The 21373-nt window shown below is 32.2% G+C and overlaps 1 protein-coding gene across 1 annotated transcript; it reads right to left on the bottom strand.

Moving 5' to 3' along the window:
- Positions 1–118: 118 nt before the first annotated feature.
- LOC134278341 (neuroendocrine convertase 2-like) lies at positions 119–19804 on the bottom strand. Its single transcript, XM_062760649.1, has 13 exons — positions 19372–19804; positions 15570–15674; positions 15137–15331; positions 13753–13861; positions 11604–11641; positions 10081–10157; positions 7146–7234; positions 5432–5607; positions 4961–5176; positions 4744–4844; positions 3398–3631; positions 2856–3020; positions 119–1483 (listed from the first exon to the last, which is right to left on the bottom strand). The coding sequence occupies exons 1-13, from the start codon at positions 19558–19560 to the stop codon at positions 1192–1194; spliced, it is 1986 nt and encodes a 661-aa protein (XP_062616633.1). The 5' UTR covers positions 19561–19804; the 3' UTR covers positions 119–1191.
- Between the last annotated feature and the right edge of the window lie 1569 nt (positions 19805–21373).

Raw genomic sequence — 21373 nt, 5'->3', positions numbered from 1 at the left:
AAGGCTGTAAATGGAATATAATGCAAGAATTTTTTGTTTAAAATACAGCATACTAATTTGAAAATGATTTATTTTCATAAAACAGGTCTTTGAATAAGAAAAAAAGAAGACTTGAATGTTTAGAAAGATTAAATTTATTTGATAATTTTTCAAAATGATATTAAGATAATGCCAATATTCCACTTTGATTAATTATAGTTTCGCCTTAAACATTTATGAAAAATCAATTTACATTTTTTCTCTCTCTGAAGTCAATTTGCATAAAATCGAATTATAAGATCATCGAATTGCATACATAGAACTTGGCAAAATGAACATTCAAGTGAATTCTAACTTCAAAAGTCAAATGCATTTTTTTTAATTTTGCTTTTTGGTAAATAACTGTTATAAAAGTAAAACAACAAAAAGGATACAGCAAACTTAAACAAATGTTTGTTATAATCTTGTAATTCATGTATTTATATTTCATTTAAAAATGCCATTCTTCATTGACCTTTTATTATTGCAATACAATTTCACCAATTTTTTTTCAGTCTTGTGGTTCATGTATATATATTTCATTCAAAGAATTTTACAAATATATTGCATTCTTCTCTGATCCAAAATTGACCTTTTATTCAATATATTTGTTTTCTTGAAGAATTCAATAGGGCCTGAATTCTCTCATCTGGGGGGACTTAATTCGTGTCAAAAATTAATACTGCATGCATAAGAATAGATTTAATATTAAAAATATTTTGATGTTTGAAGTAAACATTAAAAGGGGAAATAGTTTTGAAATATCCCAAACTTCGTTAACAACAACATTAACAACAATTAATAACAACAAAATTTCTTTAATTACTTTTTCTGTTCTAACTCCTAACAGAATGATAGACGATGTAAATATATAATCCATTTCAACATCAACAATACTGGCTTTATATTTTCAAGTTTACTTAAAGTTAGACTTACACATGCATCTTAACCGTTAAAAGAAAAAAAAAACTTTGCCCTTTTAGATATAATTTGCTTACTTATAAAATTTGGGATTTATTTTTTAGCACAAAATTTGAATGGTGACATTTGGTACATTATTATATTAAGGGCAATCGGATTCAAATAATTTATTTTCTTAAGATATTCTCTATCTTTTTCGTTATCTTTTATTTTTACTAACAACAGCTCTAAAGAGAACATCTAGATTGATGTTTAAGCCTTCTTCATGGCGGCATGAATCCTTTTAACTTTGTAAAGTTTGACGTGCTTTTCTTCATCTTCGACCTGTTTATCGTACGGCGCTTCCTTTGTGCCATGTAGAATCAAAGTCCACTCAAAGAAGGTTCCGGTATCCATAGCATTGTTCTTTCCAGGGGCCATTGAAATCTGTAGCTTCCAAAGGCCTCGCGGGTTCTCCGCCCACGTATGGGTCGTCATGAAGGGCCATCGAGTAAAACCATTCTTGTGGTCATCGTCATTTGGTCGCTGACTCAGCACCATAGTTCTGTAACAGATCATGTCATTGGTAATTTTTTAGAAATGTTTTCTGTAATTTTCAGGCATAAATTGAAGTTTTATTCATATTTTTGATGACATGTTTTTGTAATTTTGTTAGTTTTCAAAAAATTATAGTATGCAGGGACTATCTTAATTTTCTTTGGAAAAACTACAATTCATTCTTAAGGTATGCTTTTTTATACCATGATTCCACAAAGCTTGACATCTTTTTCACAATTCATTCGGTATGCTTTTTAGGAGAAAAAAAACTTTTCTATATCAAAAAATTCTCAACCTTCTTTATTAAAGATTTTTTCCCTCTTAATCTAACATGATCAAGTTCGAATTGATAACATAAAGAATAGGAATCTTTCTTTAAAGGCTATTATTTCAGTTGTTCTGACCTTAGAAATGCGTATTTTTATAAGACATATTTTACCCTACATTGTGAGTTAAGTGAAACAGAAATGTTTTTCCATTGTTATTTCTCTATCATAATTCCTCATTATTTCTGCCTCTGAAGCGGGAACCATCGCCCACTTGACGATGTCAGTTTCGTGCAGGGTCTTCATAAAAGCTCTGTTAGCTAATTCCAAAGGAGGGAAGAAGACACTGTGTACAAAACGTCGTTGTAGCTTCGAACTATCAATTATTAATGATGCCAGTGTCTCGAGGGTTATTAGACTGAAAATTCTAGATATTGATTCTGCTTGCACAGCGTTCTAATTGTGTTTTCTTCCCGTTTTAACCACCGATTGCTCGGGAGTAACAAGTGACATTTCTTGTGACATAATGACACTAGAATTCGGTATTAAATATAAAATGCCTTGATGAATAATCCATCCTTTCTGAAACCCCTGTGATTTTTTCCCCATAATTTTCTTTTCAAATGATATGAGCACCGCTACTTGTGGTTCAAAACCAATTCTGCCGTGTTGATGCTGACATTCGATATTTGAGAAGAAATTCTAATTTAAAATCAGATCCTTTGATCCACTCACGTAAAGACTGTATTTTAATTAAATTTTGATTACCTAGTTTACACATTATTGCTCAGATAGTAGGTACGTAATGTTCTAAAACATTTGAATTATAGTTTTCAACACTCCACACTAATTAATTTCCGGTGAATCAATTTTCTCCCTCCAGAATGAATTAAAAAGGGTTTTAACATATGCGATAATAATTCCGAATAAAATTTCAATGAAATATATGGAGATAATGAACAGTACTCAAGCTTAAAAGTCCATTAAACAATACAAAATGGGAGCAGAGCAAACACGTACCTCCAAAACATCAGAGATGGGATCAGTTGCCATAGAGGAGTAAACTACACTATGGTAAGTTAAAAAACCAAGAAGTTTTTTAAAAAGACTTACGTTGTGTTCATTGGTGACGTCACAAACATAACGACATTTCCTCTGTAGGAAGCTTTCAATGTGACAAAGACTTGCACGTGCTCCAAGTAGTTTACTTCATTGTCGCTTCCCTTGCAAGCATCAGTGTCAATTTTTAACTCAATGGGTTGCTCTGTTCCAAATTTTCTATTACAATAAAAAAAACATTAGCTTTTTTTTTTAAACAAATGTCAAGTCTAAAATAAGTTACAGAACTGTTTGATGAAAAAAAAACAGACAGACTGGCCATCTATCTCATTTTTTTTTCTAGACAAGGCTCTTGGAAAATAAAACTTAGATGAGCTCACTTTTGATCTTGGTCTCACTTTTCTGCTATATATTCCTTTGGTTAAAAATGAGACTGAGATCAAAAGTGAGGTCTGTGGCCCCAGATCCTGTAGTTAGTCCAAAATTTACATTAAATGAAAGATAAATTTTATTGATATTGCCATTTTTGGAAGGAAAAATAAAAAAAAAAAATTTTAAAATTTAATGTTTTAATGAAAAATAATGAAGGAAATTACACTTCTCTCTTGACGCTTCCAGCTGTGCAGTGGAATCGCTCTGGAAGAGGTTTCCATTTTTGTGCCAAATCTACCATGCCGCCGGCATCTAGAACTCCATAACCAAACAAGTGGTTGAACTCCAGCCCTGCTCCATTGTACTTCCAGTGGTGCTTCAGGAAAGGATCAAACAGGCTGTTTCTCTTAGAGGTTAATACTGTCAAGTGTTGCATGTCTCTCCAGGTCAGTTTGGGGCTAGATGGTTAAAACAAATTACATCGCTTAAAAACAGATCTTGAAAAAAAAAAGAATTCTCCGCAAAACTTTTTTTTTCATTTTATAAACCTTATACAACAATATGGGTTTATTTGTTGTACTTAAATGAATGTTTCTTTATGCCAGTTCTAGAATACAATTTAAAGTTAACGGTTTACAACTGGGACTATATGGCTAAAACAAATTACATCGCGGATAAAACTGCTCTTGTAAATAGAATACTAAGTACTGTGTAACCTTTTTTTCACTTTATAAACTTAAACAGTAATATGTGTCTATGTGTGGTACTTAATGGATGTTTCTTTATGCCAGTTCCCACAACTTTACTAGAATACAATTGGAAGGTAACGGTTTACAAATTACATTGCTTATAAAACTGCTCTAGAAATGGTTTACCTGTTTTCTTTTATAATTTCTTGTAAAATTTCAAATCTACACTTTACAACTGCTGCCTTCGTATACTGCATAAGCACCTTGGGAAATGGTTTATCTGTTTCTTTACAATCTTGTATATTTAATTTTTGAAGGAAAAGGTCTAACATATTAAACCTAGCCAGGTAAAGCAACATATCTCTTTGTTTCTTGCTTAAGGACAAAGAATAGGGAATACGGGAACGATTCCATACTTACTATGTCTTATTATTTCTTGTTATTAGAAATAATAAGATATGGAATGTCGGCATAAAACCTTTTCATTACTGCCAATTTTTATGGTGATATTTTGATAAATCTTTATTTTCAGTAGCATTAATTTGCAGATAATGTTAAAGGGTTATGTGAAGAACACGAATGAACAATTCTCACTTCATCTGCAGAACATATATTGACAATTCTCACTTCAGTTTGTTTGTATAACGTCAAATTTCTGGACTTAGAGGTGGTCGATTTTACCACCAGACGACAGTTCTCTGTGCAGACTTACAGATCGATTTAAGCCCACGCAGGCCATTTGTTTTCTGAAGAGATATCAACAGCTTCGGTGATAGGTTACCTTTCATTTTCACGTGAATCATTTGTCACTTGCAGTGTTTCCTCTGCGTATTTTGTTGTGACAAATCCTTGCAATACAATTTCTTTGATGTACGACTTACTTTGCTTCAAGTGCTAGTGCAAAAACACCAGCGGCTTCCGGTGCGGCTGCAGACGTTCCCGAGTGAGTTGTGGTACAGTTGTTGTACAAATCAGTTGTGGCCTGAAGAAAAGACAAAAAACCTAATGAAGCAGAAACACAAAACTGATTAAAAACGAAAGATTTTTTCAGGAGTACACAATACCACAAACACAACATTTGAAATAAACCGGTCTTACCACGCCAGCATCTCTTAAAGTGCTTTTGCCATTACTGAATGTAGAGGCAAGAGTAGAAGAACAAGATTCATCGTATCCGGCTGTCTGTCCGTCGTTGGTGGCAGAGTTGATGGAAATTGTCCACATACTGGCGGCATACCCGTCACAGTTGCAATCGTCGTCTGCTCCCCCGTCGCCAGAAGCCCATACATAGATGTTACCCAATCCATGTCTTCCCTGAAAGGATACATTCTTCATTCTTTTTAAGACTTCCAAACATAGTATAACTATTTACAATTTCAGCAAGCAGACGATTTCCAAATTATATTGTACACATTCAATACCAAGAATAGGTAGCAAAATTGAAATAAGTAGTTAAAAGTACATTTTGTAAGTATCAGATAATTTTACCCAGAGGACCTATAGTTGAAACATAACAAGGCAATGTTTGTACTTTGTGTTTACAAGTATCGTGTATATATCATGTCAAACCTCGTTCACGCCTTTAACAATGGCTCTCATGGTCATATTTCGAGGTCCGTCTACAGTTTTACCATCATCCGTTGGCCCCCAGCTGGCGCTGTATATATCGATATCATTGGGCATATGACCCATGGCGTTAGCTTCTATAAGATCAGTCATAAAGGGCTGATCCAGCATTCGTAGACCTAAAAGACAAAAAAATCACTGATTATTTTGATGTTTCATACAACAAAAAGGATTCGGATTGATATTAAACATATATCATAAATAATTATTAAAACACCATTTACAATTATATAAAATAGTCGATACATAGAGTTTCAGGAAATAGAATCCATCATTATGTCGAATGCTGACTTTTTTCATACTTAATTTGTTAGGTCATTATTTACATCTTGAAATGTCTACAGATTTTTTTTCCGTTTCCCTGACCATTTCAATGGGCACACAGCAGGTTTGACCTTTCGACAGGAAATGCTTACTCCTCCATGGCACATGATCCCACCTCTGATGTTTTAGAGGTATATATTTCCTCTGCTCCTTATCTGTATTTTTTATGGACTTCTGAGCTTTTTTTTTTTTACTTTTTTTTTACCTGCATATGTCACTCCACTCGTATGTTGTTCTCAAGAGTAAAAAAATATGAACAATTTTCTGTGCAATATTCATATCAATTTAACAATTATTAACGTTAATATTAGAAAGTGAAAATATAAAAGAACAGCATTCATAAATAATAAAAAGTGATTTTTTATTTGATCTATACTCGCCTTTAATATAATACCCTTTGGAAAATAAATGTGTTTATTTACAGCTACAAAATTGTCTGTCTCTGTATCTGCATTAATATCACAAACTTTTAATGAAAAACATCAGTGCAAATATCTTCAATTTTTTCTAACCTCTGAATAATTCATCAACAAGTCAATAATTCGGTAAATCGCATTAGTTCTGTCTAAATAGCATCACAATATCCTTTCAGAAATTGTCAAAAAATATTTAAAATATCAGCTAATCTGTTTTCTTAACAGAAAAAAGTGACACTATCACGCCAAGATGACATCATATTTTGAAATGAAAGGAATATTATGACAGAAAACTGAGAAAAGAAAAGGAATCTATAATTGGAAACCACAATTTCTACGACATTTCCCGAAACAAAATCAATATTCCTGGGGGAAATTGAACTACATACAAAGACACCGAAATTAAATTAATCCATCATATTAATCGCTTGTTTTTCCATTTCAATCATTGTGATGACTCTTCAGTTTTGGAAAGAGTTTACAAATTAAGCCAGTCGTTACAAGAGAAAGAAATTACGGGAATGTTCAGGACATACTGAAATGAATTTGTAGCCGACTTACATTTTTTGTTTGCAACAAATTCTTGAGCGATTTTCTATTTCTAAGTTGTTATTCATGATTTAGCTTTCATTTCACCAGATATTATTACGTAATCTCTTCCTTGCATTAGTACTGAACATAAATTTTTGAACTATAATCAAAACGTTTGATTTTTTCCAAAGTGCTTCTTGCATATGATTGTATAATGGGTTCCGTGTTTGCTCTGCTTCTAATTTGTATTGTTAAATGGACTTTTGAGCTTGAATACTGTTCGTTATCTCCATATATTTCATAAAGTTTATGGTTAAAGAAAAATAATTTTATTTTTGCATCTTCTGCAGATTCAAAATCCGAAGTTGCAAAATTTATGAACCTACCTGCTACGCGTGAGTTGTAGGCTACGCCAACTCCACATATATTGTTGTCTCTGGCAGCAGAAACTTCACCAGCGCATCTTGTACCGTGACTGAAAAGAAAATGTAATCTTATTACTGATCATTATAGATTGTTTTAGATTACAACTGGTGGAAGGAATCATCCTGGCCACGAATTGATATGGTAAAGAAAAGCAGCTGATCAAAAATGTGATGTGATTTTGTAAAATTCATTCATATAGCGTGTATAGAGAAAGAGAAGACATTCTGTTGTTTTTTTTTTTAATGAATATACATTCATTAATATATCCCATGAGAATACAAACAAACCATTGTTATCAATTTCTTCAATTTTATTCCTAAAGGATTTTGTTCCATTCAAAGAGAAAGAGTTCTTGCTTGTCAATTTAAAACTTCATTTGATTCTTTGATTTTATTTCTAGAGGCATTGTGGGAATGGGGAGAATGAAAGAGGCCTTGGGATTCTTCTCATCTGTTTAATTTGTGTATATGCTGAAGTTTAAAAGAAGCATAACACATCAATATTATATAAATTATATGAAATGTTCAACCGTCCTATAGGAAATCCAAACTGCACGAAAGGATCCTTCAAGTCGACACGAATTTCTAACAACCTGGGAGTCCGGTTACATTATTTGAAAAATGGTTTCTTTGGTGTAGTCCTTCCCATTCTTTTCAAGGTAGGTCGGTAGGTAGGTTTTTTTTTCAATTATCAAAGAAATTGTTAAACGTCTTTAAAATCACAAACTTACTAATTTATTGATGTTATCATTCTAAACCAGAGAAGTTTATCAGATTATTTAATATTTATTGCTGTAAACATGTAGTATACAGGAGATATGAATATCCTTAACATAGACGATGTGTACCTTCTTATTAAAAAAAAAAATGAAACACCGAAGAAATAAAGGTAGAGAGGTTTTAATGAGTCAGTCGGCGTAAACCAAACACTTTTTTTTATTACGGCCTATAAATGGTACGTTATTTATGTAAGTACATGTATACTTCAGGGACATTTTCACTGTATGTTATAGTTATCTGAGATGATTTAGCGAGAATGTAAGCTTCCTACGTGAGAAGAAATTGATTTCACAAGATTTTAATACCTTTATACAATTAAAGATTTTATGACCTTTGTGCTTTTGAAATGTTTTTCTACTTTCATTTACGTGGAAAACTACACATAGGTGAAAAGAGATAAGGAAAACCTCACCTTAATTAATTATCACCCATTCAATATAAATGAAGACTTCTTCATTTGACATTTAAATGCGTGAAATTCTAATTGCTGTCAATGAATTCGAAAGAACCAATATTTATAATACTGGAGCTAGTAAAAGAAAGTAAGACACCCATACAATGATGAAGAATCGTCCGGTGACATCGTGCTAAAGTGCAAAGACCTTCGGGTGCGGTGTGAAATTTTCACGATTTTAACCGAGATACAGAATTTTCTTTCTTACTCAGATCAAATTAATGGTATCTCGTGAAACCTTAGGGAATTATTTAACGGCACAAATTATTTATCATTATCCTAATCACCAGCTCAGTTGTTAGAACATATAATACCCCCCAGAGTCTGACAAATGCATCAAAATTAATCAATTTTAAAATTCTTTACATCTAATATGAATATTGTAAAATTTCGCTTTTTTATGGAACATGTTTTCATTAAGTACGCGACTAGATTTTAAAAGCTTACTGATAAATTTTGTTGCAAAGAAAAGCTTTGCATTATTATTCATATCCATTTCAATGCATTATTGATTAATGAAAACATTCCAAACCACCTCCCAAAACTATTGCACATATATCGATTTCCAAAATTGAATATTATCTTGAATGTCAAATATCTTATGTTTCATCATAATTTTCCATTTCTTGCAAGCATTGCCTCAAATAAATGTATGTTTTGCGGGATGGTTTGCAAGAAAAATTTCTTAAATCATGATATAGGCAATTGTGAATCATGATAGTCGAAAAAAAAACCTTCTGGATTCGTATATTAAGTCAAATGCTGACTGACTTTTTTCATACTGATTGTTATGCCATTATTTACACACTGAGTTGTCCATGGATTTTTTCCCCGTTATTTCACGATCATGACAAGGAACACATGACGAGTGTGACCTGTCAGCAGGGGATTCTCACTCCTCCATGGCACCTGATCCTACCTCTGATGTTTTGGAGGTCCATGTTTGCTCGGATCCTTTTTTGTAATGTTAAATGGACTTTTGAGCTAGAATACTGTTCATTATCTCCACATATTTCATGATAATTTAACGTCAAAACAACATTTCAAAGATCAAACTTGAAACACTCGTATAATCTGCTTTTAGTTAGCATGTTTTTCTCTTTCTAGAAATCTGAAATCTAGAAAGACCGGGCTTTAGAATTTCTGGATAAAAAATTACATTACAGTGTTTTACGATCGAAACAATTCATTGGGTGATGATTTTAAAATTCAGGAACTTGATACTAGTTTCTCCTCCTACACAGGTATCAATAATATATTACTGGTTGTTAATGAAAATGAATCTTCGAACTGAAAGTAATCAAGTTTCTCAGAATATCACGTTAATCTACAACGAATCCCTCTGACGCTATTTTAATGTCTCTTCATTCAATTTCATCAGTCGATATATCAATATTTACTGGTACATGTATATCCGTTTAATAAACTGAATGCGTACCTGTTGGAATAATCATATAATTTACAAAAAACTCTCCAGCAATTCATCCCAATCTAAGCCTATAACATTCAAACATTGTCAGAGTTATTTTCAGACTTTTATAGCTGTTTTAAACCCCCCTTCGGGACTGATGTTTCATGCATGCATCTACAATTATAGGTTTATCTGTAGCTGAAGCTGGTTTAAATGATTTTTAATTCCTCCCATGGAATCTGTCCACGTACCTGTTGAACCAGGTGTCGGTGTATCGGGGGTAAGGATATGGATCATTACTGCTGAAATCGTAACTGGCTTTGGCATTCTGGAAAAAGAAAAAGGAGAATTCATTTTACATTTCGTATTTTTAACAATTAGAAGCAAATACTATCTTATTCATAAAATACCAAATCTTCACGTAGCCATTTCATTGGTAGTGAGTTAATTTGATGTCAAAGCTCTGTTTGTATGTTGCAAAAAATCTTCAGAAAAGTTTACAGTGTACCCTTATGAGCAAATTTGCACAATGTGCAAAGAAAGTGCGCCTTTATCATAAAGTGTTCTGAATGTTTAATTGTAAAAGTGGCTTCATAGAGGCTTGTTTCTTCGTGAGGAGAGAAAACTTTCATATATTTTAAACTACCGAGAAAGCGATTCGCGCTAACACATAAAGGAAATGTTAGAAAACCAAAAGGTCAACTAATTTGCTTTATAAAGATGTCCTTCAGAATTTTACAAATGAACAATATTTAAAAAATTCAGAATGCAATAAAACCACATTCTATTTAATTCATGATCATCTGTAGATGGCTCCATGTACATTTTTTGACGCTATCAAATAATACAGGAATCTCTCAAACTTCAGATGGAAGAAACGTTTGCATTTAAATACTTGTATCTTCTGAAGGATATAGCATATTGTTATTAGCAGATTTACTAAGCATTCATATAACAAGAATTTCACATAAAAACAAAACTGTTGGTGTTGCTTATATAAGAAGATTAGCACCTTTTCCAAACTGTGAGTATATTTACTTATGAGAGTAAATTCTGCAAATTCGCAAGTACGTCTATGCCGAGATTTGCTTATGTGAGTACATGTATGTTTCAAAGATATGTGAATTGAATTTGCAAATGTGTATAATTCGTTCTCTTCAGGAGATAAAGTAGAAGTATATATACATGCTTTAGATATTCGAACAACAGCTTACTGTACAAAACCTAAGCTCTGTTTATACGGCCAAGCCTAACAAGTCTAGATACATGCAAATCTATATTATGACGTAAGCAAATCTTGCCATATATACCATTTATGCAAAATATAAACTTCAATACGTAAATCTGCAATTTGGGAAAGGTGTAATTCTCTTTTTTTCTTTTTTTGACACAGTATTTTGTTCTTGTGTGAAATTTTTGTCAGGCATAGTTTGCTTTGCATTCTGTGGAAGATACAGGTTTAAAAACTGCTATGGTCACCTTCATCTTGACACTGAGTGATCATGACTGTACGTGTGAGTTTAACATTAGGTAGCCAACATATAATAGGAATATCGTTTTTTGCATTATAAAAATTCATTGTGAAATTTCATACGACGTCTTTTTTAAACCTATCAATTGATCTCTCCTGAGGTTTTATTCATGAGAGTACCATAAAGTTAAAACATTGAACATTACGAAAGTATTTTCTTTCTCCGTGAGATTAAAAGCCTGATTAAAGACATTTATAGGTATATGGTCACACTAGGTAAAGACTTATTAAATCCATACTTACATAACTATGTCGGAGATCTTCGTGTAGGTAATCGATTCCTGCAAATAAAACCAAAGAATAATTTAATTAACAGGTATCAATTTACATGAGATTATTTTTCTTTTGGATTGAATTACATAAGAACAAGTTCAACAAAATAAAAAAAAAATCATATATAATTTAAATTTAGCTTTAAAAACGTGTACACAATATATGATTTCATGATATATATAGATATATGATATCTAAATTGTTTTGCTGGTAAAATTACTCATTTTTATTGTAATTCAGTTGAAACATTATTGAAAAAAAAACGTGCATGCTCAAGACTAACACAATAAACTTGATAACTTCTATAATCACTAATTCAATATAATTTTTTATTAAGCTCGGGTTTGGTTTCATTTTATATGTTTATTTATTTGTGGAAAAAAAACTTTGTAAGCTTTTCTCACAAAACAAAACAAGTGAAGTCGTATTCCTTTCACATTATGTGTAAGACTTGAATTTCTGTTTTTGTATTTTATACAAAGTACTTTTCGGACTGGTCGGATCAAATTTGTGTTGCTTCGGTTTCTTCTAAGCTGTAGAAAATATGACAAATAGAATAATTTTTAGAGAACATTTATTATGTATCAAAGTATATGTACAAGAAATGGCTGAATTTCAATTAAAAAAAATTGTTTAACTTTTAGCTGGATGAAAGGGATTTGGTGCTAACCCCCTCCTCATTTCCCAACCCTTATCTTCTACATCTTCACAAAAAAGTTTTGGTGACCTTTTCAGTTTTCAGTGGAAAAGGTTAAAAATTAATATCCTTTGAATGAAGCTGTTAAAAACCACAAAAAATATCTAAGAATCTTAAAACCTTTAATAAATCATTCATTTGGTTCCTTTGTTGGAGGAGGCGAAAAGCAATCACAACCACGGCTTTATATGATGGTTTCGCTTTTTATCAGAAAATCTAAAAGTGGTACATGTAAAATGAAGTTACTTAAAAATTAGAAACCCCTTTAGAGCACAAGCAAAAATAATATGCAATGCATGTATAAAAGCCTTTAATGACTGGCTTGGAAAACCTTCGAATTTTAACTCAAGGCGGCCCCGACTCCAGCTTTTGATATACGAAATCGTAGAATCAACTTTTTGTCATATTTATGCAATCTTTACTTTTTTTTTGTTCAAACTTCATAAAGTGAATCATATGGTTAAACATCGTCGTCCTTGATGAAAAGTAACGATTTTTGCACGGAAGAGAATATAAAAACGGTATTGAATATGCATGAAAAAAGAATTTTAAGCCTCTAAGCAACTGATATTGCAAGTGGAATATTCGTAATGAAGGCCGGCTTACGGTAATGGTACTCGCCAACACTGATTTGTCATAGTTGACTTAAGAGGAAATCTTATAGGGAGAGAATTCAAATTGTCACGAAGTGCTTTGAGTAGACCGAAGGAAAAATTAAATAGATATGAAATGGTATTGATATTGTCATGCAATTTCGTTACACAACACCAAGAAACATTGATGAAGCCTTAATGACTTAAGAATCTACGTCACTTCATGAAATTATACCTTTTCTCACTATTTCTTGAAAAATAGTGAATGTCTCTCCAACCTTGAGAAAAATGAAAGAAGAAGGAAAAAAGCTTTCTTAAACGGAAATGCACCAATCGAACTACATAAATGGTTCAATGTTTTAGCAATGGTGGTTTCCGTTAATTGTAAGTTTATTGCATAGGCTGCAGGGATACGACGGGTCGTTTGGACGCTTTTTTACTGTCTTATAGTTCTATGAAAAAATGGTTCAGATATTTATTGTTTAAGAATGTCTGATGATTTTCTTAATCGTCATTACGTTACCATTACACATTACCTGTATTTGCAAACATCACAACAAAATTGAAGCTATCCTTATCATTTATATGAATAATTCCTTCAAAACGAGATTTTCATGATGATGTAGGTATGCTTTTTTTTAATAAGGTCGACTTAAAATGGTAAAAATCCCAATGTCTAAGTAATTTTGAGGTTGATATTTCGGTTAAAATAGCATAAGTTTCACACTTCATAATTTTACGCATTCCTTTGCAGTGTTTGCAAAGATTTGCTTTAACAGGAATTTGAAAATGAAAAGGAAAAACAAAACAAAAAAACTTCCGATCTTACCATCGTCCATGATGGCCGTCGTTATGGCTTTACCAGTAAAGCCTCGGGCCCAGGCTGCCTCCACATTCAGATCCAAACCGGGAATTCCACCAGACTGTCCTACATTTTTCTGAAGAAGAAGAAGAAAAAGATATAAATTTTTTTAAAAACTTTATTGACAACCTCAAATGAAGAAAAAATCAACTTTTTAAAACTAGGTCGTACTAGTTTTAATGGTGACTGTTCTCTTTTCATTGATTACTTCAGTCAATCACCAAGTCAGGATGTATTTTTTAAGTATTTTTTTATTACAGTCCAATACGTATGAATGTTTCAATTAATTGTTTTGGTTTGCTTCAAGTTATTCTTGTATTCCTATGTACAGTGTATTACTCATCCCGAGAATAAACTGTCGTATCCTAAAGCAATGAGAATAGAAAACATTCCATTTAGTTCTTATCTTTAACTTAATTAATGAAAGATTTCATTAACTTCAACATTAAATCGATATTTTGCTCTTGGCAAAAAAAGGACAATGACTGGGTATGGTGACAAAGCAGAAAATTTGCAAAGCAATTGCAAATCTGGAGGTATCCTTTGCGTTCAGTGGTGTACTCGTGGAACACCCATTATTTTACAAATGTGTGTCAAGGGGAGATTTTAATACCCTAAAATACGGTCCAAGCGTCTGTCTCACTTCCTGATGTGTGCATGGATCCGGTATAATTAAAAATCAATTACGTTATACTATTTCATTATTGATCGATGGAGGGAATTAACTTTATAAGACCGTCCACCGAGGGAGATGAAAAAAAAGAAGATCCTCCATCACAAATGTTCACTGTGGACGGCCGGCCGGCCGTTTCTCCCGTATCGATCAAAAAATCGCAGAGAAATTTATCTTTTGGATTTCCCGAAGCCTTTTTCCTTAATCTTCCCTTATGAGAGTATTTGTATATGAGGGGCATTATCTTTATTGGTCTCTGAACAATTCGGTCTGATGTAAAGGTCAAAACACGAATCGCAACTGTCACTTCGAAGACTGATTTCTCTTATCCGAATGAAAACAAACTGGCATCTGACATTAGAATTCAAGTATTTATGAAGCTGTATTATTTAGACGTAAAATAGGTTTTGAATTGTTTTGTAGAAAATTCATTTTTAATGATTAATATACACGTATATATGTATATATTTATGGAGCTTGCATAATATGGAGTGGAGGTACTAGTATTATATGGAATGTTTGGAAGTCCTGTGTATTTTCTCTTGCATGCCATGCAATGGGGTATTTTCTTTTGCAATCTCATTGCAATGGTAAACCATAGGGATCAAACTGATGTATGTTGGGTTAATATATTAAAATCATGAACATTTTCTACTTAAGGTCACCGGGAATACTTGCCAAAAACCATTCTTTTTTAAACAGGGGATCTGTTGGACTTTTGTTGTTGTCAATATGGACGTTCACATCTTTGAATTTATCGTCATCCATTGACTGTAACTTAAGCTTAATTTCAGACACTGGAACTCCGGTAATTCTTGGCTTAAATCCTCTCTTCACTCGAAGATACCCCGTCTGTTGTACGGCTCGCTTTACCTGAAAAAGTCAAAAAAAGGAAAGAAAAATTCACACATTCTTCGCTTACGTGTTGATCATGTCTAACGCTTACGAAAAATCTTGGAATTTGTTTTTCTTTTTATGAATTTGTGAAAAGATTTATGAAGTTAATATTCCCTGATAGGTCGGTTATTAGATTGGATCAGATTGTGTTCTGTCAAAACAAGCCTAAGAGTTTTTCTTATCCTTTATGAGTAATATTTTTTTCAGATTGTACCTTTGGGTGAGCCTTAAGTAATCTCGTATGGCCAATACTTCTTTTGGTCCTGATGTTTGGCACAGCGGAATGCACAAAATGAAATTCATTTGAAGAACCTAAAATCTGGAAAAATGGTGGAGAAAAACAAGAAAATACGTCAGTATTCAACCCTTATGTTTAATTATAGATCAACCTTATCATTACAAAATGCAAACTTCAATAAAGAGCATAGAATTCGATCACTCATGCATGTGGTGATGAAAATATCTTAGATAGTTGATATTTGGCGCTAAATGAATTCCACTTTTAGAAAGAGATAACTAAATAGATTCGATTTCAATTCAGAATACTAAGCAATTAAGGAAACATAGAATGTTACATAATTGGGAAAGAAAAACGGGTCTCTTTTTATGAGTCAATTTCTTGCTTGTCTTTGATTCGATGGATCGACGTGACAGTCAAGAGAAATTGATGTGTTTTCTTATTTGCAAGTTAACAGCTGAATTCAAATAATGTTTTCCTGGTGCAACTTGTTAAGCATAAAGCATAAAGAGTGCAATGGGGAAGCTATCACCTCAAAAAATAGAAAGGATTCTTAATTGAATGTTGTTTAAAGGGACATTCCAAAAGAACCAAACCCCTAACACAAGGCCAATATCATGGAGGAAGAATGTTCAGAAAGCAAATATCTTATATTCCATTCTCTTTTCTCCTTTTATCTAGGACTGCATCTCCATCCAGCTATAATTATTATACATGTTGCTGTGGTAATCTTGTAGTCCATTTGCATACAATGCATACAATTTGTAAATTTCTCTCATCCCTATTTATTGTTTATCCAAGCAATTGGAAAAAGGATTTTAAAAGAAAAATAATTAACACTTCCATTATCAAGCCATGAAAATAATATTAATTTTGCTGACGTGTTAAGTTTTTTTCTATTTTGTCCTTTTTGTCATAATAAAGGAATTGCAATCTAAGGATTGTTAATCTCTCAAAACACATCTAAAGTATCTCCCACTTCTTATGCAGACTTGTTGTTTGTTCACAGACGAAACTGTTCGAAAAATTTTCCGATAAAGATTCTGAAAAATGCCTACTCGGCCCTTTAGTCGATGTACGATGACGAACAATAGGGAGCAGATGTTGATCGCGATCTTATCATTGAGCGGGTATCGATATGCGTGGGAGTGCTGCCTTTTAATCAAAGATCGAAGACATTTCAAATGTCCCAAATGATGTACAAATGGTTGTTCAATTTCCTGAGTTATAACGCTTTTATCTTAGCACTCAAACAGAAAATGGAAGATAAAAATTGCACGAAGCACTCTTCTGCGCAATTATTCCTTGTTTGGATGAGCGTTTCTAAATATGTCTACAATGGATGCTTGAAGGATCACTGTAACAAGGTCCTGTAATTTTCTCACCTTAAAACTTTTCTAACCTTTCAGATAAATATTTTTTTTTAGAAAAGAAGAATACTTATCATGCTTTTCAAAGTTTAACCTTTAATTTTATGCCCCAAAAGATCGAGCGTATATTTTTATATTTTCAACTGTATTTACAACTTGTCTGCAAGTTTGCAAACATTATTATTTGTGCTCTACAAACACATCTAGATTGTTTTCTCCGTAGTTCATAAAGAAATGCGAATCTAGTGGATTTTGGCAAACAAATTGGCGTGTTTTTCTTTTATATCTATATAATTATTAATTATATCGATCGGAAATGAATAAGACGGCCGGCAAAGCACCGGTCCTCACTTTCTCTAAGGAATTACAATATGGCGGCTGAGACAAAGAGGGTGTCAAGTTTCCGGAAGACGACGGATATTTGGGAAAATAATCTTCAGATCATAGGTTCTCATCTTTCAGGGAAAATCATAAGAGTTGGTATTCGACATTCTGTGCACAAAATATTCATTCGAGGTGGGTTTTCTTTAAAAGTTTATAAAAACTAGTATACGAATGCACCCGTTTTCAATATTTCCTTTTGGGGCTTAATCGTTAAAGCGTGTTGCCGACACTTCTCCCCCAGAAAGTTAGTGATCAAATAATTAGAGTTTTCCATCACTTTGCATGCAAAGCAATCACACAGAAAAGAAAAAAAATATATAAGACAATTAGTGTTCATACATATAATGAATTGAAAAATTGAAGTCGGTTGTTTAATAAATTTTCAACATCAAATTCTCTCCAAGAGAGTCACAATTATGAATGCTTTTGTTCATAAAGGATTTTTAAAGTTAGGTATTATATTATCTGTAAAATGCATCATTAAAGCTGTTCTAGACAAGACTTCATCATAAATGAGTTAAGAATACACATTAGAGCATCACTTTTCACAAATACGATAGTTTTTAGTTCGTGGGTAAACTTCTTTCATCATTTATATACTTATCTCTCTTTCTTGCTTTAAAAAAACTATTTATAAAACGTAAATAAATTAAAAGTTTACACTAATTATAAAAATTAAATAAATTGAAAGTTGAAAAAATTAATAATTCATGTTTTACAAGATGCCATTAACAAAAAATTGGACCATTTTCTCATATCTAAAAGTGCATGTATTACAGAATGGTTTCCTATTCTGGGATAGGTTTTCTCTTCTATTGGCGATTGAATGTCGTGCATGAAGGTGCTTATATGTAGGTGTCGCCGAGAAAAATGGAATTATTTTCCTGATAGCTGATGTTTTCAAAACCGCCAGCAGCGGCTGATTTACTTAATTTTTTCTGAAGTACAAAAAGGTAATTTTTCGTATGATTTTTAAAATAAAATCAAAGGTCGGTAATGTTTCTGATTATTATTCCAAACAAACAAACAAAACAACGTAATGGATTTAATAAAAATTAAACAATTAACAAAGAGGTTTAGAATGCTTAAAGTTACATCAGCTGTTGAAAATACTTTATTCAAGAAGATATAATTTGGAATCCCGAATATCATTCCAAATTATCTTGTGTTCGTTAAATTTAACATATATTCCTTAAAGTATAAATATATCTAGAAGGTAATCTTAGTGATCAGTTAATCCTTACCCCGTTTCAAATATGTAACGGAGGCTATTTGCTAATTCAAAAAAGAGAAAAAGTAAGTTGAGTGTATTCTTTTGTATCATATGTATGCTGTTCAAAAATTACCCTGTAGTTTAAAGTCTTAAGTTTTAAACTGATAAACGATGATTTAGTGGAATATGTCTTTTGTATCATATGTATGATATTAAAAAATACCCTATATTTAAAGTCTTCTTTCTTCTTTATTGTTACTTTAAGCTTTACAGTTTATCAGTATATACAATATAATACAATCAGTTACAGTACAGAAGTGGAAACTTTAAAGTCAAGACTATACCAGGAATAATGCATGGAGCTAGGAGAAACTAAACCAATTACAGTATCGGTTTTATACACTAAGAAAGGTCCATCATTAATACTAATGTCTGGATTGTGACGTAATAATGGTTGGTCACCTGAAGGTCAGAGCAGCCAATTACAATTCCGGGATCAATAAATCAATCGTAAATTTACCAAATATGAACATCTGGCCATTATTTGCATATTTATTTCTTGAAGGAGTGCACATATACAATTAACACCTAATTTTGACCTTACAAAGAAAATACACCCTTTGGAAAATTAATTGTAAAAAAATAGAAAATATATGTTTGACTTCTTTGTATAAAATTATTTACGATAAATTCAACATAATTGAAAAAATATATCTTGAAATAATCTAGTTGTGCCTCAGTCTCAGAATTGGTTATGCCATACAAGGTGCTTGTCATATCTAAAAGATGGATTCAGAAGCTAAGAACTTACCGGTCTCACGTATGTAAATCCAGTTCTTTTGGCCACTTCCCTTGCTGCCTCTATCCCCCCATCACCATCTAATTCCACATACCAGTGATTGGTGGAAACTTCCCTACCCCATGTCGTTGAGAATCCCAGATATAAAACCCCTAAAACCACTGTTAAGAGTATGTTACGATTCCATGTCCTAATTTTCATCTCACCAACGTCCAAAACAAAGAATATCGATTCTCTTTGAGCTTAACAGTTTGTTCTCTTCTGTACCCGTTTCTGTTTTTTTTTAATCTAACTTGAATCTTTCAGTTCCTTCCAAATAGAGCACTGATCATTGATGTGTTTATGTCACTGGAACTGAATATTGGAGAATCGGCCACGTGATACGTGACGTCACCAATAACCTTCCCTTCAGCATATATTTTCCAATAGCAACAATAGACCTCGCTTTCGTATTGGAAAAATAGTAAGCTCTTCTCTTTAGTTCTGTTTCCATGGACAGCCGAAGGAGATATTGATTGAAATTATCGCCATACTGATCGAGAGCTAGCGAACGTTATGTATACTTGAAGCATCAAATTGCAGGAACTTTAATGCATGTCCAACTAATGACGTGATAACGCATCATTGCTGAAATTATTTCAATTCCAATTCATTCATATAAAGCTCAGAATATTGATCAATTAAACCACTCCAATCAAAGAGAAGAAAAATAATTATCGATGGCTAATGCAACACGAATATCGAAGACTAATCAGCTATGATACCATTAGGTTTTGTTGATGTTAGATGTCCAAAAATAGTCTGATCAGAGAGGCTTTGACAAAATCAAATATTTCTTAATGCATGAAATCGAAAAAAATAAATCTGTTTTTGATGGTTTTATTAATTGATTTGATGTTTTCATTTAAACATATTCAACAAAGTCTCTCACTTGCATGCTATGTTTATTTGTTGTGGACATAAACTTTATACCACGGTAACATGTATGATTATTGGCAAAATAGGGAGTTATATCAATTGACAAGGGGGAACATAAATTGTGCTAATTATGATATTTTTTTTCTGTGACGATTTGCAGAAGGAATAGAACACTAGATGCTTATGCATTTAACTTTTTAAATGTGAATTATAATAATTCATATATGAATTATATATGAAAAAATTCAATATGTTTCTTTATTCATGTATGGATATATTTTTTTTTAAGTAAATCAAAAACAAATTGAGCTTCAAACTTAGATGGAAACTCGAGAGTACATGAAATATTAATCGAATATGCTATACGTTTGCCCATAAATGTTCTCATGGGACGTTAATTTCGTTTTTCTCACTGAAAAAATGTTTTGGTTTAAAATCTAAGATAAAAGGCATGGAATTAAATGAAGATGCAATTATGGCTGCATTTCATTTCCAGAATTTTTAAAACATTTCAGCTTTTCATATTTGACATTTTATAGTTTTCATCTCCGACATTTTTCAGTACTTTTCGGCAATGAAAGCAGGGTTGAAGACTTCACTTATCAAAATTATAGATTGAATTATGATTTACGAGATTAAATCATTGAAATCCAAATACTGGTTTTGCTAAGGTATCAATGAAGAAAAATATAACAGGAATTTTTCGCTGAGGCACATGTAAGTGATACATATGGGGAAAAATTGCATGTTCTTTGTACTCTTTTAATTAGACTTAGTGCTACTTGAATATATATTTGGTGAATTTTAAAATTTTATTCATATTTTGAAAATTTTGGTTCGAAATTAATCATTTTTAAAATTCCATTTCCATCTACTTAGTAAAAATTAAAATTGCTGGAGAGATACCCCGCAAAAATTTCAAAAATGAAAAAAAAAAATGTAAAAATTGTTGGAAATGAAACTTAAAGATGTCGGAAATGCTAAGCAAAAAACTGGAAATGATAAGCAGTGGCAATTACAAACCAAAGTCATTCACTTCAATACTTATTGCTTTTGTTTGATGTGTACATAACCTTTATATCAAGGTACATCACCT

The sequence above is a fragment of the Saccostrea cucullata genome, unplaced genomic scaffold (genome assembly GCF_032062105.1).
Source record: "Saccostrea cucullata isolate Sc308-1 unplaced genomic scaffold, CSIRO_AGI_Scuc_v1 ctg300, whole genome shotgun sequence".
NCBI lineage: Eukaryota > Metazoa > Mollusca > Bivalvia > Ostreida > Ostreidae > Saccostrea > Saccostrea cuccullata.
Note: the sequence above shows the minus strand (reverse complement) of the source record. Positions and strands in the feature narration are given on the sequence as shown.

What these genes read in the sequence shown, in the direction of transcription:
- LOC134278341 (XM_062760649.1), bottom strand. Translation starts at nt 19,560, where the DNA reads ATGAAAATTAGGACATGGAATCGTAACATACTCTTAACAGTGGTTTTA. An exon ending in TACTTAAGGCTCACCCAAAG is followed by an intron (nt 15,332 to 15,569) that starts GTACAATCTGAA and finishes TGACTTTTTCAG; the next exon opens with GTAAAGCGAGCCGTACAACA. An exon ending in ACCGACACCTGGTTCAACAG is followed by an intron (nt 7,235 to 10,080) that starts GTACGTGGACAG and finishes TTTTCTTTTCAG; the next exon opens with TCACGGTACAAGATGCGCTG.